Source organism: Moschus berezovskii, chromosome 26 (assembly GCF_049115385.1).
Source record: "Moschus berezovskii isolate FMDL1 chromosome 26, NW_MosBer_1.0, whole genome shotgun sequence".
Classification (NCBI taxonomy): Eukaryota; Metazoa; Chordata; class Mammalia; order Artiodactyla; family Moschidae; genus Moschus; species Moschus berezovskii.
The window spans coordinates 8,157,296-8,182,413 of record NC_142485.1 but is presented as its reverse complement, the minus strand read 5'-3'; the positions used below and the strand labels follow the sequence as shown (position 1 = coordinate 8,182,413).

Genomic DNA, 25,118 nt, shown 5'->3' with positions numbered 1-25,118 from the left:
TAATATGTGGATGTATGTATTTCCATAAATGCGTGTGTGTTTGTTCTGTGGATAATCCAGGCTTTTAGTTTTTGGTGATAGCAAATACAGCTGCAATAAATATTCATCTCCAGGCTTCTGTGTGAATTTAAATGTGCGTTTCTCTAGGGCAAACACCTAGGAGTGGGTAAGTGATTAACCTTATAAGAAACCACCAAACTCCTTTTCTGAGCGGCTGAACCATTTTGCGTTCCCATGAGGAGTGCATGAACATTCCAGCCGCCGCCTCATCCTTGTCAGCATTTAGCACTATCCTTTTTTTTTAAACCATTAAAATAGATGTGTGAGGATACCTCATTGTGATTTTAATCTGTATTTCTGATGTACAGCAGCTTTTTCATGGGCTCATTTGCCATTCGTGTATCTTTTTTTGGTGAAACAGCTACTTACATTTTTTGTTTTAAACTGGGCTGCTTTCTGAGCTTGCTTCGTGTCCTGCATACGAGCCCTTTGTTAGAGGGTCTGCAGACACTCTCCCCGTCTGCAACTTGTCTTTTCTCTTAATAGCGTTTCTTACAAGGCAACACTTTCTAGTTTTGATGAAGAGCAATTTACCAACTGCTTTTATGAACTGTGTGTTTTTGGTATCAAACCTAAACACTCTTTGCTCTACCCAAGGTCCCAAAAGTTTTCCTCTTTTTGCTCCCAAAGTTGCATAGTTTTCTATTTTACATTTATACTTATGATGCATCTTGAGTTAATTTTTTTTTTTTTTTTGCAAGGTATAAGGCTTTAGGTCAAGGTTCTCTTTTTGGCATTTGATCCCAGTTATTCCAGTATCATTGATCGTATCGGTGATTTTCAACAGCTGACTTTGTTGAAAATCAATTGGCCATATTTGCGACTCTGTTTCTGGACTTGATCCTGTTCTGTTCATCTAGGTGTTCATCTCTTCGCCAGTTCCACACTTCCCTGTAGCTTTTTGTGGCATGGGTCCTTCAACTTTTTACTCTTTTCCAAATTTGTTCTGGACATTCCAGTCCCTTTCCCTGTAAGATTTTTTTAATTAATGAATTATTTCTTTTTGGCTGTGTTGGGTCTTCGTTACTGAGTGAGGGCTTCCTCTAGTTGCAGCGCCTGGGGGTGTCCCTTTACTGTGGCTCACAGGCTCACCTGCTCTCGGCATGAGGGATCCTCCTGGGGTCCTGTCCCCTGCAATGGCAGGCGGACCACCAGGGAAGTCCTCCATATACATTTTTAAAGTGACTTGTCTAAATCTACAAACTATCTGGCTGGGATTTTTATTTAAATTGCATTAAATGTACAGATCGACTTGAGAACTGACATCTTTCCAGTATTGAGCCTTCCCATTCATAAGCATGGTAATGTCCCCTCAGTTGTTCAGTTTTTCTTTGAAATGTGGGTTTCAAATTCAGATATGTCCATATCAAACCATGATTGTAAGGCACACTCTGAGGCCAAAAGTAAATACTTCTTTTCTTTTGAGAGCCCTGTAAAAGCGTGTGGCCATAAGGCTTGGAATTCAATCATGTTGCCAGTGACAGGAAAATAGCTCCTGCAATTTTCTAAGCCAAGGTCTTCTTTTTTTAAAAAAACTGCTTTCACAGAGGTATAATTCTATACAATGAAATTTATACCTTTTAAAATGTGCAGGTAGATGACCTGTGACAAATGAGTACAGACTGTAACTACGCCCCAAATAAGACGGAGTCCTGCAAAGTTCCCTCCTGTGCCTGCAAAGCTCTGGCCTATCCCTACAGTTCCCTTCTGTCTCTAAGCTCTCCTCTGTCCCTGCAGACTCCCTCACCCCCCTCCTCTGCAGTGGTCTCCAGCAGCCAGTGGTTTCTGTGGCTGCGGATGGCTGTCCTCTGCAATCCTACAGGATGAGTTTGTTTGTGCCTGGCTCCTCCTGGCAGTTCACCCTCTTCCTTGCTAATTCGTCCTCTGCTGTATGGATGATTTGGTTATCCACTCACTTGTTAATGAGCCTGTGGTTTATTTCCACTTCTTGGTTAGTATGACTTAATTTGTGTACGAGTCTCACTTCTTCTCTTGGATAAACACCTAGGGGTGGAATTACTTAAGTCATGTGGTAAATGTTTGCTTAACTTCATAGGAAACTGCTCAACTAACTTTTCCCATCGTTGTACCAGTTTTTATTTCACCATAGACGCGTGGGAATTCCAGTTATCACACTCGGAATCTTGTCTTTTTACCTTTCACCATTTTTGAGGGAGGGTAGTGCTATGCTGCTGATTTGCTACCTGCCGTTACCCACGGCAACGCGGACCTCATTCTCACTGGATCCCAAGTTATCCAGGAAAAGTCTGGGCCAGAAAGCAGGCAGGAGCCCTGAGGCAAGGCCTGGCCCGCACGTGGCTGTGTTCCCTCTGTCACTCAGGATCACGGTGCATGACGCCTGCAGGCTTAGGAATCAGAGCGTTTGTGCAAATCAGAAGAACAGAAAAGCACTTACCTGTTATTTTCCTCCGCATCCATGGACACACGAAGAGCCACACGAAGAGGGCAAACAGCAGCGCGACCCCAAAGGAGATGAGGGCGATCGCCCACATGGGGAGGATCAGGCCCATCACTGGGGACAGAGGGGACACAGCTGTCACTGGACACGTCTCCAAGGTCGGGCGTGACATCCCCACTCCTGCCATTCCCCGATCCTGAAGTGCATCATCTGGATTCTGTGTTTAATAAAACTCTCAGCCACAACACTGTGCTAGACTTCTGGGGAACAAAGTCTTGTGTTTAAGACACACGACCGGGACTTCCCGGGTGGTGCGGTGGATAAGAGTCCACCTCTCGGTGTAGGGGACATGGGTCCCTGGTCCAGGAAGACTCCACATGCCTCAGAGCAACTAAGCCTGTGCACCACAACGGCTGAGCCCATGCATCCTACGGCCCTGTGGCTCTAGGGTGCTAGAGCTCTGCAACAAGACAAGCCACTGCAGTGAGAAGCCCACGTACCACGACAATGAGTAGTCCCCCTCTCCACAAGTAGAGAAAGCCCACAACGAAGACCCAATGCAGCCAAATAAATAAATTATGAAATTGTAAAAAAATAATTGAGATATACTATTTACCTTGTGACTCTGTTGTTAACTCAGTGAGTAAGCTAATCATTAAAAAGTGACCAACTTGGCACAAAAGACATATTAAGTTGGGAATAAACCCATTTACAGTATTACCTCAATACCTAAATTCCCAAGTGGTCTTCCCTCCCGATGCCCGCCCCCACCTCCCCTGGGCAGCCCGAAGCCCAGGGCTGCAGCAGCCACAGCAAGGCTGACGGCCGCCTCTCTGGTTTCTCAATAGTCAGCAGCCCGGCTTTAAATGGAAATGACGCTTGGACCACACACACAAACCTTTTTTAAAGTCAGCTTAAATTGAGAAACAGCAGACGCAGGAAGAGTCTGCTGCCCCACTTTGTAACTGCCGGACCACAGGGCATAAATTTCTTGGGAGAAACGTGCCTGCCTTGTTCCAGGAAGAGGAGAGTGACTCCCATCACTGGAGACCAGGCACCACGAGCAAGATGGGTCTGCACAGACAGACCTTCTATACTAACTCTTCTGTCCGTTAGTTTCCTCCGTGTGTTTCCTAGTCTCTTTCCATAATTCATCACCCTTTGTCAAAATGGTGCGTTAAGTCCCTAAGTCTAACTGCTTCTCTGAGTGCTCATTTCTTTCCTGTGAAGGGTTCCATATGCAGAAATAAACCCTTTTATTGTTTAAAAAAAAAAATAAAGTCAGCTTAGACAGAAAAGTGTTTTCAAAGTACACTGACTTTCAAGCTCAATTCTTCTTTCAAGGGCCAACTCATGGGATTACGACACAGAAAAGCTTTTCATTGCCATCCGGTCCCACCCACAAAGTTGCCATTCCCTCAGTCAATACAACGGTGGAAGGTGGAGAGACATCAGGCTTCCCTGCCTGCAGGGCCCCGAGCCCAGCTCCCCTGGTGACACAGGTGTGATTCAGACACTCACAGGGGCGCCCCTGCACAGGCACGCGAGGACTCACGAGAGCAGTACCTGTAAGAGTTTGCAAGACAACCGACACACGCGTTATCACGGAAGTGTGACGTCGGCGTGGCGCATGGCATAAAATGAGGTCGAGATAAATGGGCTGATACGAAGAGACGCTCTTGTCTAGTTAAGTGAGAAAGCCCAGCGAGATCACGGTGTGCACAGCAACACCCCACTTGTGTTTAGAAGAGAAACACTGCCGTTTCCCCTGCCAAGTGTACACTCCTGAACAGATCACAAAAGTTCTGGGAAGAACCAGCGGTCACTCCCATGGAGGGATGGGAAACAGGAGGGGTCTCTCCCTGGGCTATACACTGTCCATCTTAAGTACAAGGTCACCCACCCTGGCATCTCACTCCCAAGCCCAAGGCCCTCAACATTATACCACATTCTTTCTAAACAGAAGAAGAGAAGGGCTCTTAGTCACAAGCCCATGGATAGTGACAAAAACAGAGAAGGCAAAGAAAAAAAAAAAAAAACAACTGTAAAAAAACTTCAATAACTTGAAAAGCAGAAACTCACAGTCATTTGGGAAGCAAAATCAGGTCTATTTATGTATCTGCTTGTTTGTTTGCTAAAGGTTCCTATAGCACTTACTTTGTGCTTTCATACTGCTAACTTTGAAAATTTATAATAAGCACACACGTTTGTAAATTGTTAAACTTTTTTTTTAAAGTTTGAAAGAAGTGAACTGTTTAAAACTCTGCTCTTAAATAAACCTCTAATGCTGAAGGCTTTGTTACTATTAACTGTCCTTTTTTTTAATATAAAACTGACTTTCTTTTTTTCCATTATTTTTTCATTGGCGTATAATTGCTCACTGTTAACCATTCTATAAAAAGTAAGGGTGGCTCAGATGGTAAAGAATCCACCTGCAATGCAGGAGACCTGAGTTTGATCCCTGGGTCGGGAAGATCCCCTGGAGAAAGGAATGGCAACCTACTCCAGTATTCTTGCCTGGAGAATCCCATGGACAGAGGAGCCTGGAGGGCTACAGTCCACGGCGTCACAAAGAGTTGGACACAAACCATTCTATATATATATAAACCAACTCAGAATTCTTCAGGTAAGGTATTATTAGACATTTTGGTAATGGTAAGAGGGAGAATGGGGAGTCAGGATTAGCATATACAAGTATGGAAAGTCAGAACCAGAATCACCCAGCCTTGGCACCGTGGAGGGTCACTGGTGGGAGCAGACACTCAGTAGGCAGGCGGCTCCACCCTCCAGAGCCCGGACACACCAGCAAGCGAGGCCCCACGTGGGGCTGCGCCGGGATGGCTGGCAGCCCCGCCCCAGTCCTGGCTCTGTCTCCGGATCCAGGCTTGGAGCTGCTTAGAAAACCACTCAGGCTGACCTCACTGGGCCGTGCCTGTGGCCGGGGCTCCCCGCTTCTGCTCTGTGTCAGTGTCCGGACATGGGGAAGGACCGCTCCGATGTGGTTTCTTGCTGAACTGAATGGTAACTGTTAATCACCAACATCAAACCAGCTGTGGCTTAAAACCACCTGGCTTTTGAAGAGTTCTCCCCGTCTCCTTTGCGGCTTCTGGTTGAGCTGATGATAAAGTTGACACTTGGGCTACTTTGGCCTCACTACCTTAACCTGATCTAAGACAGGCGAGCTCTGGGTACTGGGGGAGGGGATGAAGCCCGGGAGCTGGAGAGATGAGTGTCTGAACGAGCAGTCACTGTTGCTCCCAGGCCCCCTTCTCCATCCCCTCTGAGCAGAGCCCACAGCAGGGCAGAGCAGGGCCACTCCACGTGCTCCTTCCAGGCCCATCTCTGTGATGGGGTTACACGGGCTCCGGAGGGCATCAGGACCCATACCCGAAAGGGACAGGCTGAGGTCGGCTACACACAGGCTCATGATGCTTCTCGGGGACGATGAGCCACAAGGTCACCTGCTCCTGAACCTTTACCATCACAACACCTTCACCCTCGGTTTGGCCTGGAAAGTGGCCAGGAAGCTCTGGAGCTACCCTCTGAGTCACAGGACTGGATGGAAGATCAGAGCGTGAAAGGGGCGGGAGACACACGGGAAAAACGCCAGGGGTCAGGGGAAGATGGCGGAAGAGCAAAGGAACCAGGAAGACGGGTGAGTTGTTAACGGTGAGAAAGAGCGGGAGAGGGACAGAATGGGGATTGGATCTTAGCGAACTATTCCAGCAATTCAGTACATTAACAGAGCGTCAAGAGCACAGCAGCATGAACTCACACACAAAACAGAAACAGACCCACAGATGCAGAAAATAAACCTCTGCTTATAAAGGGGAATGGAGGGAGGAATAACCCAGGAGTTTGGGATTAACAGATACACACTGTGCGACTCAGTCGCTTCAGCCATGTCCGACTCTTTGCAACTCCACGGACTGTAGCTCACCAGGCTCCTCTGCCCATGGGGTTCTCCAGGCAAGAGTACTGGAGTGGGCTGCCCTTCCCTTCTCCAGGGGATCGTCCCGATCCAGGGATCAAACCTGCATCTCTTAGTCTCCTGCATCTTTACCACTAGCGCCACCTGGGGAGCCCAACAGATACACATTGCTATATATGAAATAGAGAAACAACAAGGTCCTATTATACAGCATAGGAAACTATACTCAACACGATGTAATAACCTATAAGGTTAAATCTTAAAGGGAAAAGAACCTGAAAAAGAATACATATGATATATAACACATGATATTATACATTAAGAGTATATTATATATTATGTGCTTAATATGTAATTATACATGTTATGTAATTTATATTATATATGACTTGTATTTTATAAATATGTACTTATATAGTTATGTATTTATATATTATACATATTATGTATTACATGTATAAGTATATGTATATAATACTGATTAACTTTGCTGTACACCTGAAACAGACACAACACTGTAAATCAACTATACTCCAATTAAAAAAAAAAGAGCAGCAGGGCTTACTTTTAAAGCCTCCTAGAGATGCTGACTAATAGTTATGGGACCCAGCTCTAAATTGTACTAAATATACAGAAGCAAGTTTCATGGATTAAAAAAAATCAATGAAATGCAAAAATCCAGCACAGAAAAGCCCTTCAATGTACTTCCAGGGGAAAACTTTTTTCCTTCTGCAAATTCAAGGTAGACTTTTTTTACAAAAAAAATTTTTGACAAAAGTACTTGGTACTGAATGGCCTTCCTGCTAGGGTCTCAAATTATCCTCGGATAAGATGCTCAAGAGGGCACTGAGGCTCGGCCCACACCCCGGGGAAGGCAAAGGAGGACATGGCTTGGGCTTGAACTGCTCCGTCCCTCGGCCAAGAGCGGCTGCCAGGAGCCCACACTGGGTGCGCGGAAGCCCAGGCCTGGCTCCAGCCCTCAATGGCCTTTCATGTCCAGCTCTTTCATTTTCTGAAGAGCAAAGATGTGATGAATAGTGATTCAGCTCAAACCTCAGGCATCCTTGCAATTCTCTCCCAAACCCCCTGACGATCAGGATATCCAACGGACTTGGGGAGGAAGAGAACTGTTAGACCCACTGCCGGTCTTCCGGAGTCCTTACTTTGCTACAGCTCTTATTTTTCACATACGACAATCTCTGTTACAATCTAACGCTTTGAACATGGTGATCTACAACAGAACCCAAACTAGTGACTCCATTTATTAGCGAAGAGAGGACTAGTAAAAAGTGATTCTACAAATGAGGTCCGTGTGTGTGTGTGTGTGTGAGCGTGTTAGTTACTGCGGGAAAATGAAGCTTCTCTAAAACCCGTAAGGGTCCAGCCCACATCAGTTCCCTTATACCTCTCACCCACCTCTCCTGCACCCTCTCTTCTCGCTTTCTCTGGTTTAATTTTATAAATAATACAAGATTATAAAAAATCAGCCATAGATAATCAACAAGGCCCTACCTACTGTACAGCACAGGGACCTCTGCTCAGTATTCTGTAATAACCTATATGGGAAAAGAATCTGAAGAAAAACAGACTCATGTATAATGGAACCACTTTGCTGTTCATCCAAACTAACACAATACAGTGAATCAACTATACTCCAATATAATATAAAAAGTTTCTAAAAAATCAGTCATTCAAAATTGTAGGATGTACACATATGAAAATGCCTCCTGTCCTCCCCTCTTCAACCCACTTCCCAGAGAATGCTTGCATGTATCCTCCCAGGCATTTTCTAGAGAAACAAACATCTAGTGCAGAGTGTTTGTGTGGATTTCTTTTACTCTGCCTTAAATTTAATAAATGTAAACTATACTGTATATATTGTTCTGGGCCTGCATGTCTCACATAACAATATACTGGTGGACATTTTCCCACAGTAACTAACACACACACACACACACACACACACACTCAACCTCATTTGAAGAATCACTTTTTGCTAGTCCTCCCTTCCCTGATAAATGGAGTCACTAGTTTTTGTTCTGTTTCAGATCAACACGTTCAAAGCACTGGAGGAGCTCCCTAGGAAAGAGGAATCCTGGGGCAACTTTAAGAAGATGAAGCACCACTCTGAAATTAAAAAATGCTTTTTCCTAACCTGTCCTATAATTAGGATTTTTCTTCCCCCTGCATATGGTACTAGCTTTCTCAAACCAGGGTTCACTTACAAAAGTTCTGAGAAGGAAGTGAGTTCAAATCACTCTGTTCTGAATCCTGCTCTGAGTGAAACTGGAGACTCTTCTCAGCCCAGGCCTTCCCTACCTAGGGCTGGGAACCACCCCAGCTCCAATGCCCTCTCCCTACAGCTTGGAATGTAAAAACTGAACACAGAACCCAGAGGACCTCTGGGAACCAAGCTCCTTCCCCTGAGTCAGTCGAGGGGTACCTGATGCTCTGGGTTCCCTGGGGCTGGACCAGAAGGGCTGCCACTTGGGAGGAAGAGGAGGAGGAGATGGAGGGGAGAGGGAGGAGGAGGAAAGGAAGAGAAGATGGGGAAGGGGAGGAGAGGAGAGGGAAGAGGAGGAGGAGGAGGCAGCCTCATCTCGGGCACAGACCACTCTGGGGAAGCCAGACACCAGGCCTGGTGCAGTCTGGGAATTCATCTGCTGGTGAGGAGTTAGGGCTTTTGAAGAGCACCTCTTTACATGAGGACTGTGATAAGACAGCAGCATTTATGGTGAAAGGATCATATTACTAGGGTTTGGATTAGGGTTAGGGTTATTAAATAAAGTGGTCTGTATAGTCAACGCTATGGTTTTTCCAGTAGTCCTTTATGGATGTGAGACTTGGACCATAAAGAAGGCTGACCTCCAAAGAATTGAAGCCTTTGGACTGTGGTGTTGGAGAAGAGTCTTGAGAGTCCCGTGGACTGCAAGGAGATCAAACCAGTCCATCCTAAAGGAGATCAGTCCTGAATATTCACTGGAAGGACTGATGCTGAAGCTGAAGCTCCAACTATGGTCACCCGATGCAAAGAGCCAACTCACTAGAAAAGACCCTGATGCTGGGAAAGATTGAGGGTAAGAGGAGAAGAGGGCAGAAGAAGATTAGATGGTTGGATAGCATCCCGCCAACTCAATGGACATGACCCTGAGCAGACTCCAGGAGATAGTGGAGGGCAGAGAAGCCTGGCATGCTGCAGTCCATGGGTTTCGAGGAGTCAGACACAACTGAAGAACAGAAATAGGCAAAGAAGTGGTTAGAGCAGGGACCCTCCAAACGCACAAGCATCAGGTCACCCTGAGCGCTCCGTCCCATAAACCTGGACTGCTGGCTGTGTTTCTGGTTCAGCGGGACTAAGCCTGAGAATCTGCATTTCTGACAAGTACCCGCATGAGGCCAATGCTCCTGGTGCAGGGACCACACTTGGACTTGGGAAGCATCATTAGCTAATCTGCTCTGACTCCACAAAGTCGTATGCCACGAGCCTCACTGAGCATTCATTCTAGAAAGGCAGAACAAAACCAGGTCCCGTCCAGCTGAAGCCCTTCATCAAAAATAAACTTCAGGCTTGTATCCAACCCAATCCAAGTGATTTATCCAACCCAACCCACTTTATTTCCTCAAGTTATTTTTGCTTCTTGTGAATTATTTTTTTAAGGACAAAAAGGCAAAGACAATTTTTGAAGAGTGCTAACTTGGTCTCTGAAGTATAAGAATGATGTCTGAGAAAAGTCACGTCAAACGCAAAGTAAAACAAATCAAACTAAGCCCGAGATATAAACAACTTCAAAATAATTTAGGGAGGAGGAAGGGAGGAAGTCAAACCAGAGCTCCGTGACTCAGCCCACGGGGACCCACCGGGTTCAACTCCACGTGGAAAAGTGCAACTTATCATAGTCTCTGAAAGTTGCAACAGGATTAGGCTGATGCCACCACTCGTTGTTAGAACGTTTCATTCTTTCCTCTTATCTCTAAGGCCCCTTACATTGAATGGAAACGCTTTAAGGAAGAAAAGGACGAGGAAGATGAAACCTCAAGATCAGCAGGGAGGCAGAGGACTGAGTCTTCCCGGCTCACTTGTCCCCCACCAGGGCTACAGGTGACCCAGCTGGACGGCAGAGAAGCCGGCACGAGGAGACAGGATGGAATTAACGTCTCAGTTTCAAGGGCGAAGCTAACCTTCAATGTTTAAATAAAAATAGGATTTGGACTCACCTACTGGACATTCTGGAAACACTCCCCAGAGCCAAGACCTCAGCAAAGTCCTTTTTTGACTCTGGCTGGACCCTCAGTCCTGACCTCCTTCCTTCCCTATGCAAAGCCCCTCACCCCCAAACTTCAAGTAAGGAAAAGCTCCCACAGCAGCGTGTGTGGGCAGACAGAGACGAGCTGCCTCAGGACACGCAGGAGACATAAGGCTGAAGAGATGACCGATGGCAGTGAAGGAACCGGCCCCCTCCCCGACCCCCGAGCATAAGCAGCCACCGAGCTCAGTGCCCTGCCCCTGTCACCTCCGGTTACGTGGCCTCCCTTTCACAGCGGTTCCTGCCCACCCGTCTCTCCTTTATGAGGGGCACAGGCTGGGGGACAGGAAGCGACGGGCTCTCCCAGCATGGGGAGCGTCGTCTGTGTTCCCAGGTGAGCATCCATCACCAAGGTTCTCGCACCGACTTCCTGATATTCCCAATCAAAGGGGCAGCCACCCTCTTCACACTACCTGGACATTAAATAGATACAAAACCACCTCATTTCCAAATATATTAGAAGCCTTTTTTTTTGGGCGGGGGGAGGGCTGAGCTTCATGGCTCGTGGGATCTTAGTTCTCCAGTCAGGGATTGAACCCGGGCCCTGGCAGTAAAAGCACCAAGTCCTAACCACTGGACAGCCAGGGAACTCCCTGGAAGCCATCTTTAAAGAGAGTGAAGAGAAAGGAAAGGCTGTATGAGGCTGATGTATTCTGATCGTCATTTACAGTGACACTGGGGATCAGGGACTAGATGCTGGGTGTCTGACCCCTGCCCCGTCACGTGTCAACGGAAAACCCTAACGGGGGCTTGGAACTAGGCTGCCCACTTTCAAGTCTGCTCTGTACCGTACTCACTAGTTATATGGCCTCGGCCCTCAGCCAGCTTCACCGTGCCTGTTTCCCACCTGTCAGGAGGTGCTGGCAATATTACCGATTTTGTAGACGAGTTAATTCATTTAAAACTCAGCTCAGTAAAAGCATTTATTTTTCATTATTCTTCAAAACTTCTCGATGAAGTATTTATATTATCCTTGCTTGCCTCTTTCATTTTATAGTTTCATTTCTCTAGCATAATTTTATCTCTTAGTAATCTGATTCTTCTAGCGAATTTGCAATAAAACTGCAGCAAAAGATGAGAAAAAGAGGGACTTCCTTGGTGGTCCAGTGGTTAAGTCTACACACTTCCAATGTAAGGGACGCAGGTTTGATCCCTGGGCGGTGAACCAAGCAATGGCCAAAAGATAAAAAATAAAAATTAAAATATTTTTTTAAAAGATGAGAAAAAGAAGTGATGGAAAAAATAGGGAAGTCTAGAAAAAGTCAAATTTTAATAAAAATCATACATCTGTGGTCTTCTAACATCAAGATTGCTGGGAGAAATATCAATAACCTCAGATATGCAGATGACACCACCCTTATGGCAGAAAGTGAAGAGGAACTCAAAAGCCTCTTGAGGAAAGTGAAAGAGGAGAGTGAAAAGGTTGGCTTGAAGCTCAACGTTCAGAAAACAAAGATCATGGCATCTGGCCCCATCACTTCATGGCAAATAGATGGGGAAACAGTGGAAACAGTGTCAGGCTTTATTTTTTTGGGCTCCAAAATCACTGCAGATGCTGATTGCAGCCATGAAATTAAAAGATGCTTACTCCTTGGAAGGAAAGTTATGACCAACCTAGATAGTATATTAAAAAGCAGAGACATAACTTTGCCAACCAAGGTCCGTCTAGTCAAGGCTATGGTTTTTCCAGTGGTCATGTATGGATGTGAGAGTTGAACTGTGAAGAAAGCTGATCGCCGAAGAATTGATGCTTTTGAACTGTGGTGCTGGAGAAGACTCTTGAGAGTCCCTTGGACTGCAAGGAGATCCAACCAGTCCATTCTAAAGGAGATTAATCCTGGGTGTTCACTGGAAGGACTGATGCTAAAGCTGAAGCTCCAATACTTTGGCCACCTCATGCGAAGAATTGACTCACTGGAAAAGACTCTGATGCTGGGAAGGATTGGGGGCGGGAGGAGAAGGGGATGACAGAGATGATGAGGTGGCTGGATGGCATCACTGACTCTGTGGACATGAGTTTGAGTGAACTCCGGGAGTTGGTGATGGACAGGGAGGCCTGGCGTGCTGTGATTCATGGGGTCGCAAAGAGTCGGACATGACTGAGTGACTGAACTGAACTGAACTGAACATTCAGATCAAGAACCAGGGAGAGAGAGAAACAGAGGCTAGAAAAAAAAAGTGCTGAATTTAGAAAGAAATGATTCTCGTTTCCGCCAGTTTCCATTTCCAGGACCCTGTCTGACAAAGGCCCCCAGCATTCCTTTGTTTAATCTCTTTTATCACTAGCGCAGGAGGCGTCTGGTCGTCAATGGCTGCTCGTCTTTCTGCTTAGCTCACCTGTGCTCTGGGAGCCGAGTAAAACCAAGAACAAGTGCTCAGGTGGACAGGGCATCTCTTGGCTCCAGGTGACTTCCCACCTGGTGCTCCGGGGCCCACCCAGCACCACGTGAAAGCCTTGTGAGATGCACAGACTTGGGGTGGGGTGGCCTTCATATTGTAGGACTGCTTTTTCTCTGCCTCTGCTGTTTGTTTTTTTAATGGATCATGAAAACAGCCTTTGACAAATCCACTTCACACTCTGAATGATCAAGCCGGAAGGGCCATCAGGCTGCTGTTGTCCGAGGCGAGGGTCTCACCTCTCTCCAGCTCACCATGACACTTAACCTTGACTTTTCTTGTAACTTCAAGCAGCTGTGATGCTTCACCGCTCCCCCAACCCCTGCCCCTGCAATCTGAAAGCCCTGACCTCAACTCTTCAAAGCTGTAAGAGCCATGTTCTGAATGCTGTGAAGACGCCAAAGGAGAAGGTTACGCGGTGCTATGAATCACTGCAGGGTGGGGCACATCCCTGGTGGCTCAGTGGTAAAGAATCCGCCTGTAATGCAGGGTGTAAGGGGTCTGGTCTGGGAAGATCCCACGTGCCTCGGGGCAGCTAAGCCCGTGCAGCGCAACTACTGAAGCCCATGCACCTAGAGCCCGTTCTCCGCATCAGGAGAAGCCAGCACGGTGACAAACCCGGGCCCCGCGCCAGAGAAAGCCCACGCACGGCACGGAAGACCCAGTGCAGCCAGAAATAAAAAAAAAGAACCGTTCAGAAAGAATGAAGTTTGCAAACAGATAGTTAGATAGGGCTATTAGAGCCTGAGAAGAACTGCCTTGAGGAAACCCCGCTGGCGAAATTAATAAGGATTTTCCCCATTTCGGAAGAGGGCGCTTTCGAATGTAAGGACACACTGTTTAGCAGCAGCTTTATCTTTTCAACAGAGACAGGGAGATTTCTGTCCGAAATGGCCCATAACTGCAGATGAATCCTTAACGGACATTAGCAAGAAGGAAAACACCACTGCGACCAGACGCCCCCACGATGACGGTGTGTCGGGATCCGGCCGTGGGAGGCCCATCCCAGAGAGAAGTGCACACCCCTCTCCACCGTCCTCTCCGCAGGGACTCGGACAGAGATACTGGGTGAGGGCCCCACGAGCTCATCAACACCGAGATGCGTGCAAATACCAATGCTGCGTGAAAGTGTTTCACGTACTAAAAAGGTTAAAAAAAGGGACTTTTAACCAGGCCCCACCCCAAGCCCTTGGGAAAAAAGAACACAGACCATCAGAACGGGAAGAAAGGAGTAATTCTGAAAACAAAAGTATCCCAGGTTTCAGGATTGGGGGACAAAAAAAGCACAGCTCTAGTGACTGGACTTACTGGTCTGATGAGTTCCGGGGGTGGGGGGTGGATATCTGTGGTGTGGACACGTGACAGCCCCCCAACCCTGTCGGGGGTGAGGACCTACTGTTTACACGTGCCCGCTCCTCCCCCGCCCCCCGGGCCCCAGCTCAGGGAGGCTCGGGCTGGCATATCATATCGTGTGACTCAGCACCAGGAAGGGGATGTTACTTGTCTTTTTCTTTTTTAACCGAAGTCTCTGGCTTTTCTATTTCACGTCTCTCTTGAATATGTAAAACAAGTAACTACACCACCTACTCTTCGCTCTGCTCCATAACGACTATGAGGAGTGCTTCTGGCTGGCAACAGCGCCAGGCCCAAGTCCACGGCCCGGCCTGCCGAGGACTCTTACCTGGGGCTCCGGTGTACATGATGGAGAAGGCATTGATGGCGATGGTAGCGGCGTAGAACACGGGAAGCGCCCGGAGGCCGTTGGGAACGGGGTCCTCCTGCGGGTAAGGAGATAAGGGGGCAGGTCAGGACTCCAGGGGGTCCTGCAGACGGCTCAGGCAAGATGACACGCAGTGCTGCTCGGGGAAAGCCCCTCCCGGGGCTGTGTGCACCCCTGGGCCGTCCCTCCCACATGAGCGCTGTGTCAGAGGGCCACCACGGGGACCAGCAGAAACATCAAAGCACAAGGGACCGTGTGGGCTGGCGGGACACTTGGGGACAGAGAAGGGCTGCTGGTGAGGCGGCTCCCAGGACCCAAGCCCCAAGCCGGCCTCCCCTTCAGAATCCAGGGCACTGGCTATTCTAATTATGTGCGTGCTGGCCCCCTAAAATCCACCTTCCACAATATTTTCAGGCCTGAGCCTCCGAGGACGGCCTGAGAAAGTCAAGTGACTTCAACACCACGGGCTACTACTAGATTTTACGTGACTCTGTGACACACGTTTGCTGTGTTGAAATGCAGTGAACACAGAACCATGGGCTATGAGTTTCCAAATCTTTTCACAAGGTAGAGCATTTCCCCTTCAACTGTCACACTGAAAAGAAGTGTGGGCTCTCTGTCTAAGAAAACATTTTTTTTTAACAACCTTAGGCTTCTGGTACAACATTTCCTAAATCTAATGTTTCAATAAGAACAGTACTGCTTGTGTTTAAGGCAAAATATCACCTGGGAGAATATCAGAAATTTAGGGTTTGCAGAGGAAAAATATAGAGTTTGAGGGTTTGGATCCACCGAGGATTCTGAAGCAAAAATATGAACTGGGAACTCAAAGTAACACTCGCACGTAGGTGTTGCTTAAATAATTTCAAAAAGGGGCGAATTTCTGATGACCGTGTAAAACACTCTTGGACACTGACATGAATCTATTACCTACCTTATTACAAGGAAAATCAAGTCTAAAAATTTCTTTTTTTTTTGTAGGTCTGAACATTGATGAGAGCTATGGAAGTCAGGATCAGAAGAGACTATCTCAAAGGTTCCTACTGTCAAATGCAAACGTGTAGAAATTAAGTCCGTTTGCAGAACATAAGCGCATCAAGAGCCTTCCCAGAATGTCTCTAGTGGCCCCCAGCACTTGTCAGGAGGCCAGAGTGAATGGAAGTGAGGTGTAGGGGGTGCTGAGAGCAGGGGTGGGAGGTGACACAGCCGCGTGGGAGTCCTGGCCAGGGTCAGAGGCTGGCAGGTGAAGGACAGGTATGAAGGGGAGGGCAGGTATGAAGGGGAGGGCAGGGGTCGGGGAGGAGCACGCTGTCCCCTGATCTGCCATGGACCTGGGACAGGAACCCGGGCTGAACCAGAAACAGAATGCCCACATGCTCACATGCCTACCACCTCTGCTCCCAAACTGTTCTTTTCTGGGGACAACAGCTGCTAAAGATAGACTCCCAGCTGGTAATGTGGAAGGTGTAAAGTCTTCTGTTTGTGCGCTGTAACTGAATCACCTTATGTTTTCTTAAATAACCTACTCTTTTTTTGCCTTGCCAGAGGCACACAGGAACCCAGTTAACCGACCAGGGATCAGACCCTCAACCCCTGCATTGGAAGTATGGACTCCTAACCACTGGACCACAGGGAAGTCCCCAGAGAACCTATTCTTAACACACGATGACAGCTGTCTCACTGAGCCCCGTCTCTTTCCTCCTCCTGTCTCCCTCCCTGCCCCTCCTTTCTTTCCTTCCTTCCATCCACCCATCACTGGCCACCCATCCAAGCAGCCTTTGTTCTCTCTCAATAGACACTCAGCCAGCGGCTCGGAAGGGCTGGGCAGAGCTGGGCGCTGCCTACACATGTGAACAGGGAGTCACGGTTTCCACTCTCAACAGATCTCACAACGAGTGAACAGGGAGCCAAGCAGAAAATAAATCCCCGCACGACGATGTAAGAGTACAGTGATGAGAAGGCAGGGAGCTTGTGGGAACACAAAGGGAGGAGCCCAGTGGAAGCTGGGGTGGGAGGAGTGGCTTCCTAGGAAGGGACACCTGGGGGCGGAGGAGGGGCAGGAGCCCGCCTGGCAGGGATGCCCGGGTCAGCAGATATAAAAGGGGGAGGCTACCAGGCACCTGCCAAGATGCTAACAGGTTCCAGCACAGCGGGAGCCCCAGAGAAGGGATGGTCAGTGTGTGATTACCCAAGAGACCTCAGCCTGACTCGAAGAAGAGCTGGGTAAGGACACAGCTCAAGGTAGGCACATCCGATGTGCTGTGCTTGGCGTGTGCCGAGTGACCACGGGCAAGTGGCAGGGTTTATAAAGCGCTGTAACACCCCCTGACATTCCCCTAGAACACTGATCTCAGGAAGTTTTCATTTTCATCTCATTCTATTTTTGATTAAAAAAAAAAAAAATGTACCCTCATAGGTGTAGTTCCTCCTTTTTATCTTGTCCTCAAGGACAGGGAAAAAAAAAACCCAGTGTCTCACGCTTGCCTTCTCCATTAGAAAACAGAAAATACCTTCCATCTGGGTAAAAAAATTCTCCAGTTGTTTTCAGTGCTGGTCAGTTCCAAAATCGTAACACTGTCTTACTCTACTCTGTTTACTGGTCACAAAATAATTGTCTTTCCTTTTTGAGGTGTGAGCATAGCGCCCGGGAATGCTGGCCAGTGAACTAAGTCATAGGGCACGGCACCTTGCGTCCAGCGCTAGTTCTGGGGGCCCCGGTCCTCCGCCTCTTTATAATAATGTCTGATTCCAACATCGGGGGCTGTGCCTTAGTAATTATCCCCCTGAGCCCTCTCGCTATTAATTTTTATTGAGCAGAACCAAACTTAGGTCTAAAACTTAACTAAAAGAGATAATAAACTCGCTTACCTTTTTTAAGATGAACATTCTGATCAGTACAAACAGCACGCCAGACATGAAACCAGACAACAGTGGAGATATAAACCAAGAAGCAACTGAATAATTAAAAGAAAATCTAATGAATGTTAAAGTTCTGCACAATTCAGGTCCTATTTACAGAAAAAGCGGTAACTAACATACCGCACACATGTTAACACACATTCCTTGAATTATTCACCTTTCACTCAGAACTCAACAAACCCACTGACCTCCACACGGGGGTCACCACCCTCAGACACAAACCCCACCCTGACAAGCCTGAACTCCTCCAGCCCACCACGCACGTGGCCACCCCAGCTCTGACCTCTGAAGACGGTTCCTCTGATTCCCACTGAGCCCCTTCCTATGCCAGTTGCGGGGCTCGCTGAAAAGGGGACCCCGTCCCTTTCATATTCCAAGGCCAGCTGGGCCCTGTCACCCCGCAGCCTCTGGCCATGCCCTAGAAACATCTGCGGGAGTTTCCAAAAACCAGTTAACGCTCCGGCTCCAGCTCCAGAATTCTGATTTCAAAGGTTTGGAAAGGGGTTTCAGCACTGACATCTTTATTGTTCTCCCAGGTAATTCCAAAATGCAGCCGGAATCGAACCACTGTTTCAGGAGCCGGGGATCTCAGGCGAGCTTCCCAGGATCTCAGGTGAGTTTCCAGGGAGTTCATCTGAGTTTCCTGGGATCAAGTGAGCTCTCTGGCCATTTGTGTCCTGCCTGCCAGGTCAGGGGTCTGTTCAGGCTAGGGGTCCTGAGGCCACTGTGATTCATAAAACAATGGAGGTGGATGAGAGAGTGTTTTTTGCAATGGGCATGTGGGTACTTATGGGGTTTGATGGATTTCCCTCTCGCTGAGGAAGTCAGAGGCAGGACGCAAGCTGTCAGACCTCTCCGAACAGTTCCTACTGGGCAGCCCACAATGCAGAAGGAGTACCAGCTAGGCAGTGGGGGGCTCCTAGCAGCGGGGGTGAGCTCCTCACTTCCACACTTCCCCATCACCAGGAACGCTGACTCCTGGACAAGGGCCCCAAGTTTTTCTCTGACTACAGACTGATTTCAACCAGGTACATTTCTTAACCAACACCCCCCACCCCGCCCCACCGTGAACAGCAGATAAGACACTGGTTTTCAAAGCTGGATAACTACAGCATTTGATAAGAGCATGTGGAGTTAAAAAAAAAAACACAGAGAAACTGCGTAACGTTCACCATCTTTGCTAACAGAAATTTTAAGGGAAACGTATTATCAGCATACATGAACATTTAAAGGAAAAAACATAAGGGTAACTTTTAATAACACTTACTCTAGAAAATGTAAATTTTCCTTCTTATACGTAAAAGAAAATGCCAATTACCAATCTTGACCAGCTCCATCCACTGCACACCTTGGGTACCAATTGCGACGAGGGAGAACCCGATGGTGGCCCCGACGATGCAGTGAGTCCCCGAGATTGGCAGCCTCAGGAAGGATGCGATGAGCTGCCAGACAGCTGAGCCTGTGGGTTGAAGATAAACAACAAAGGCACAGCAAAGTCAGGCGCACGGCGCGGCGTCTCAGATCGCCACAGAGGAAGGAGCCCAAGCCACAGTCCTTCTCCCTCAGCCCTCACTGGGGCTGATTGTCTGCGGACTGTTTCTTAACAAAGCCCCGACAGAAACCACTCAAATAACTTTAGGCAAAGGAACGTTCTTCAACACGGAAGGGATAACGATGATTTATTCAAGCGAAGGTCTTTAATAGTATGAAAAGAAAAGCCTGATGCCTGCTAGAAGTCGCCTCTGTCACGTTGAAGAAGGATGCAGGTGATGAGTGAGTTCTGATGAGAAGCATGGCCAGGACCAAACAGGAGACTGAGAACCAATGAACATGGAGAAACAGGAAAAGCTGTGCATCAGAGATTTTGCTGTAGCTAACATGTTTTGGTCGCATCATAAGGAGACTGGATACAGACTACGTATACTAATCGAAACAAAAGAGGCCAAAGTACAAACATCAGATCACAGTGTTAGGACTTCCCTGGTGGTCCCATGCTGTGCTTAGTCACTCAGTCGTGTCCGACTCTTGGCGACCCCATGGATGGTAACCTACCAGGCTCCTCTGTCCATGGGATTCTCCAAGCAAGAATACTAGAGTGGGTTGCCATGCCCTCCTCCAGGGTAGCTTCCCAACCCAGGGATCAAACCCAGGTCGCCCACATTGCAGGTGGATTCTTTACTGTCTGAGCCACCAGGGAAGCCCTGGTGGTCCAGTGGTTAAGAATCTGACTGACAACACAGGGGACGCAGGTTTGACCCTGGTCCGGGAAGATCCCACGTATCGAGGGGAAACGAAGCCCATGAACCACAACTACCGAGCCAGCACTCTGGAGCCTGTGTGCCTCAACAAGAGAAGTCGCTGCAAAGAGAAGCCTGCGAGCCACAAGCAGTGAGAAGCCCCCACTCACTGCAGTTAGAGGAAAGTCCTAGCAGCAATGAAGACCCAGTGCAGCCAAAAAAAAAAAAAAAATCACAGTGCTGTACACCTAAAACCGGTATTACCAATATGTCACGTCAATATACGTCAATAAAAAAAATTAACAGTGTAATCTCATGCTGCTTTTCATATTTCTGCCTCGCCCATGAGAAGCAACTGTGGGACCAAACCCCACACTGGGCACCTACCCTGGCCCCGGCCGCCCGCCCTTCTCGGCCTGCTCCCTCCAAGCCTGCTAACTCTCAGCAGTCAAGAGGACCCCTGGGTTCTGGCTTCGTGTCCTTTCACCTCAACGTCACCACCCTCTTCCAGGCTTCATGTTTTTCTAGGCCAGAGTTCACTGCAGATATTTTCATAAGCAGATCAGGTTTTGCAGGGAGTATTAAAAGCATCGGCTGGGGAGAGATCGCTTTCAGAAACAGTTGTTGAAAAGCTCACGGAGGACCACGGGGAACAAAGGGGCCGGGCTGATAAACAGGGCACGTCATTAATCCCAAACGTTAATTCTGGAAATCTGGTTGCCTGGCAGCAGCAGTGCCTTCAAACAGACCCCTGGCATTTTCTCCCAAAATATCTGTGCTACAGAGGCTCATGAGAGGTCCCAGTTTGTGCAGCAAGGCTGACAGCTGCTCCAGGAGCGCTGGTCACCGTGACCTTTGAGCCGAAGCGGGCCGTGACCCCGAGTCTATCCCTGAAACGTGTGTTGGGAGCAGAAGGGCCAGCCTGGGGCTGCCAACCTGGTGACAGGCTGGATGGCGGCGCCCACGCTCCCCCGCGGACAGTTCTGTGAGCTGGGACACCTAAGCCCTGGGCTCCTAGGGGGACGGATTGTTTTAAAAATAAAGCCAGAGTTGGGAGTGTGTTACACAGCACAGAACCAGAACTGAAAAAGCAAGCTTTATGATTTATAGTCTTACAAAAATTAAAGTAACCCAGTGATTGACCTACATGAACTCAGACCATGCGGTTTTCTGTCTTGAAAGCCACTCTCCTCTCCCTAGGCTGACTTTACAACAGGAAGGTTTGGAAGCAGAGGCAAGGGGATGGGGCTGCCTGAGAGGAAGAGGGGAGAAGTGACCGGAGCATGGAGAGGAAGACAGAAGCCTTGTGTGCAGGGGTCTTGTGAGGCAGGTCTGGGTGAGAGGCCTCTTCGACCTTGGGGAACCCTGAAGGTGAACGGCGTTATAGTAATATTAAGAAAAACAGTGGGAAGGACTCCCGTAGAGGTCCAGTGGCTAAGACTCCGAGCTTCCGATGCAGGGGGCCCAGGTTCCATCCCTGGTCGGGGAACTAGGTCCCACACGTCATAAGTAAGAGTTTGCATGCTGCACCTAAAGCTCTGCATGCCACAATGAAGACCTGTGCAGCCAAATAAACACACAGCAATAAATATTTAAAAAAAGAAAAACCGTGGGAAAAAGAGTCTAACCTAAAGATAAAGGTGACCTGCCATGAAGGAAGGGATTAAGTGCAGGATTGGGGTACAAGGAGAAGACAGTGGCAGAGGACGAGATGGCTGAATGGCATCACCAACTTAATGGACATGAATTCGAGCAAACTCTGGGAGACAGTGAAGGACAGGGAAGCCGGGTGTGCTGCAGTCCATGGGGCTGCAAAGAGCTGGGCACAGCTGAACAACATAGGGTATGAGACAAAATCTGGGGAGACTGGGGGTTAAGATGGCATGTCTGAGGCTAGGGGCTCCCAGACGATGAAAGAATGGTAGCGCAGGTGTAGGTTACAGGGTGGCAGGAGACTCAGCGCTTCCTAGGGTGGTTCACTGTGATGGCTCGGTCCCGCTGTTGTGGGTATTGATGTGAAACGATGGAGAATTCTGAATTGTCAGTGGATTTTGGGAACCATGGGTGGTTTCATACTAAGTGGATTGACTACGGCTTTAGGGCTGAGCTAGAGTTTCCAGAAAGACTGTGTTCGGGAAGCCCGGCTGGCATGAACAACGAACGTCTTCCACCCAATCAACTTAACGCTACCATCATGCTATGGGAAAACAAAGAGACCCATGGGCTTAGGGCTAAGTTTATCAAGAAAAAAAGAGGAAAAAAAAATAGAGTAAAAAAGACCGGGAGGAAAGGGGTGGGGAAGGGATGTTTGCTTTAAAAGAGGAAGACTGGGGGAATTCAGACATTTGAACAGAATCATCTTGATTTGAGCCAAACATAATTATAGCACCATCTCAAAACTACCCAGAATTCTCATGTTCAAGGAAACCAATTTTAAATATCTAGGTAACTCTCATCTCAGCAACTCCCAACAAAATAGGTTTTGAGATTCATCTGACCACACATCAAAAAAAAAAAAAAGAAACCAAAGCAAACAAAATCAAGTTATTCAAGCAAAACCGCAAACTGCTTTGGTCAACCTAAATATAGTGGAGGTAAGTATCCTTCATTCTTTGAGTGGAGAGACTAGGCCAGGGGTGGGAAAACCCCAAAGCTGGACAAGTTATGCTGTCCACACAGCAAGTCAGTGGTAACACGGAGCTCAGCTTGCAGGCCTTCTGTCCACCTGGGGCCCCCGGGGCATCCTCACCAACAAATCTTGACAAGTACCACCACTCCCCGCAGGGCCCATCCAACACAGGGAGAAACTGCTGTTAAGGCTGAACTTCATCACTCTAGACCACATGGGACTCCACTCAGTACTCTGTAGTGACCTATATGGGGAATGAATCAATAAAAGAAAGGATATATGTATAACTGACTCACTTCACTATAGACCTGACACTAACACAATATTGTAAATCAACTATATGCCATCAAAAATTTAAAAAGACTGAACTCGGGCAATGTTTTTATTTCTCCTTTACTTTCAATATATCTTGTCCGCATCACTCTGACTGGCAAAACCTTAATTTCTGCTTGATATGATCTTCACTCTGACTGGCAAAACCTTAATTTCTGCTTGATATGATCCAATTCAGTCGCTCAGTTGTGTCCAACTCTTTGCGACCCCATGGACTGCAGCGTGCCAGGCCTCCCTGTCCACCACCAACTCCTGGAGTTTACTCAAACTCATGTCCATTGAGTTGGTGATGCCATCCAACCATCTCATCCTCTGTCGTCCCCTTCTCCTCCTGCCTTCAATCTTTCCCAGCATCAGGATCTTTTCAAATGAGTCAGCTCTTCGCATCAAGTGGCTAAAATATTCCAATGAATATTCAGGACTGATTTCCTTTAGGATGGACTGGTTGGATCTCCTTGCAGTCCAAGGGACTCTCAAGAATCTTCTCCAACACCACAGTTCAAAAGCATCAATTCTTCAGCGCTCAGCTTTCTTTATAGTCCAACTCTCACATCCATACATGACTACTGGAAAAACCATAGCCTTGACTAGATGGACCTTTGCTGGCAAAGTAATGTCTCTGCTTTCTAATATGCTGTTTAGGTTGGCCATAGCTTTTCTTCCAAGAAGCAAGTGTCTTAATTTCATGGCTTCAGTCACCATCTGCAGTGATTTTGGAGCCCCCCAAAATAAAGCCTGACACTGTTTCCACTGTTTCCCCATCTATTTCCTAGAAGTGATGGGACCAGATGCCATGATCTCAGTTTTTCGAATGTTGAGTTTTAAGCCACCTTTTTCACTCTCCTCTTTTACTTTCATCAAGAGGCTCTTTAGTTCTTCTTCACTTTCTGCCATAAGGGTGGTGTCATCTGCATATCTGAGGTTATTGATATTTCTCCTGGCAATCTTGATTCCAGCTTGTGCTTCTTCCAGCCCAGCATTCCTCATGATGTACTCTGCATATAAGTTAAATAAGCAGGGTGACAATATACAGCCTTGATGTACTCCTTTTCCTATTTGGAACCAGTCTGTTGTTCCATGTCCGGTTCTTACTGTTGCTTTTTGACCTGCATACAGGTTTCTCAAGAGGCAGGTCAGGTGGTCTGATCTGGTTGATATGATTATGTCTTACATATTGATCACCACTACTGAGGGTGATTTTTATAAGTAACTGTTATTTTTCTAAGGGAAATGTCAATTATACCTGACTATGATGAGAAGTATATATTCAGTGAAGGTGAGCGAAATTCAATCGTTATGATAACTATTACGGTAAATGAATTTTTGTTTGGTTGTCAAATCACCCTCTATTAAATTATTCTTCTTAGACATTCTTAAATAGCTGGGCACTCCATCACACCACTGTTGATGTCACCTATGAGGAGGTGGAGGTGGCGGCTGTCAACACGGCAGTCCACAGACTAGGTGGTCCCCAGGATCTCTTTAAGGGTTGAAGAGACATCCCCAGCCAAGACCACTGCTGCATCTGTCGGGCAACGTTGACAGTCTCATCAAAAGCAGTGTTTCCACTGTGCTTAATGTTTTCCTGCTTCTTTCTTTTGGCAGCTGCTTGAGGGCTCTGATGATCAGGGCAGAGGCAGAGGGAACCCCCTCAGTGTGGGCCTGTCTGTGCTGAAGGTCACATTCACTGTCATCCTCACACCCTCCAGTCACTGGTTGCCTTGGCCACGTCATCACCAACCTTTTTTCAGAGACAGACCCAGGTGGTCTGGTATTCCCATCTCTTTCAGAATTTTCCACAGTTTGTTGTGGTCCACACAGTCAGAGGCTTTGGCATAGTCAATAAAGCAAAAAGAGATGTTATTCCAGAACTCTCTTGCTTTTTCGATGATCCAGTGGATGTTGGCGATTTGATCTCTGGTTCCTCTGCCTTTTCTAAAACCAGCTTGAACATCTGGAAGTTCATGGTTCACATACTGCTGAAGCCTGGCCTGGAGAATTTTGAGCATTACTTTGCTAGCATGTGAGATGAGTGCAATTGTGCGGTAGTTTGAGCATTCCTTGGCATTGCCTTTCCTTGGGACTGGAATGAAAACTGACCTTTTCCAGTCCTGTGGCCACTGCTGATTCGCTTGGTAGCATTTAAATCCTTACTCATGACCTGTGTCT

General features: G+C 47.6%; 1 protein-coding gene and 2 long non-coding RNA genes across 10 annotated transcripts in view; 2 read left to right on the top strand and 1 right to left on the bottom strand.

The window, feature by feature from the left end:
• Nucleotides 1-25,118, bottom strand: part of SLC20A2 (solute carrier family 20 member 2) — a 106,810-nt gene that overhangs the window by 23,038 nt on the left and 58,654 nt on the right. For all 6 annotated transcript variants that reach the window (XM_055416661.2, XM_055416662.2, XM_055416663.2 and 3 more), the window contains 4 exons: nt 19,069-19,209; nt 17,700-17,785; nt 14,793-14,889; nt 2,477-2,593 (listed from right to left, as the gene is read on the bottom strand). In XM_055416661.2, the coding sequence (XP_055272636.1) occupies nt 2,477-2,593; nt 14,793-14,889; nt 17,700-17,785; nt 19,069-19,209 (441 nt within the window). The remainder of the gene's footprint in view (nt 1-2,476; nt 2,594-14,792; nt 14,890-17,699; nt 17,786-19,068; nt 19,210-25,118) is intronic.
• Nucleotides 15,267-16,463, top strand: LOC148773730 (uncharacterized). Its single transcript, XR_016036515.1, has 3 exons — nt 15,267-15,398; nt 15,813-15,867; nt 16,377-16,463. It is a non-coding gene; the product is annotated as an uncharacterized LOC148773730 (long non-coding RNA).
• LOC129549436 (uncharacterized) lies at nt 16,683-24,649 on the top strand. 3 transcript variants are annotated; one of them, XR_016036517.1, is made up of 4 exons: nt 16,683-16,769; nt 16,970-17,072; nt 18,287-18,363; nt 24,555-24,649. It is a non-coding gene; the product is annotated as an uncharacterized LOC129549436 (long non-coding RNA). The 3 variants fall into 3 exon arrangements; XR_016036516.1 differs by lacking the exon at nt 24,555-24,649 and adding an exon at nt 19,991-20,114 and having other exon boundaries at nt 16,970-17,054; XR_008684567.2 differs by lacking the exon at nt 24,555-24,649 and adding an exon at nt 19,991-20,114.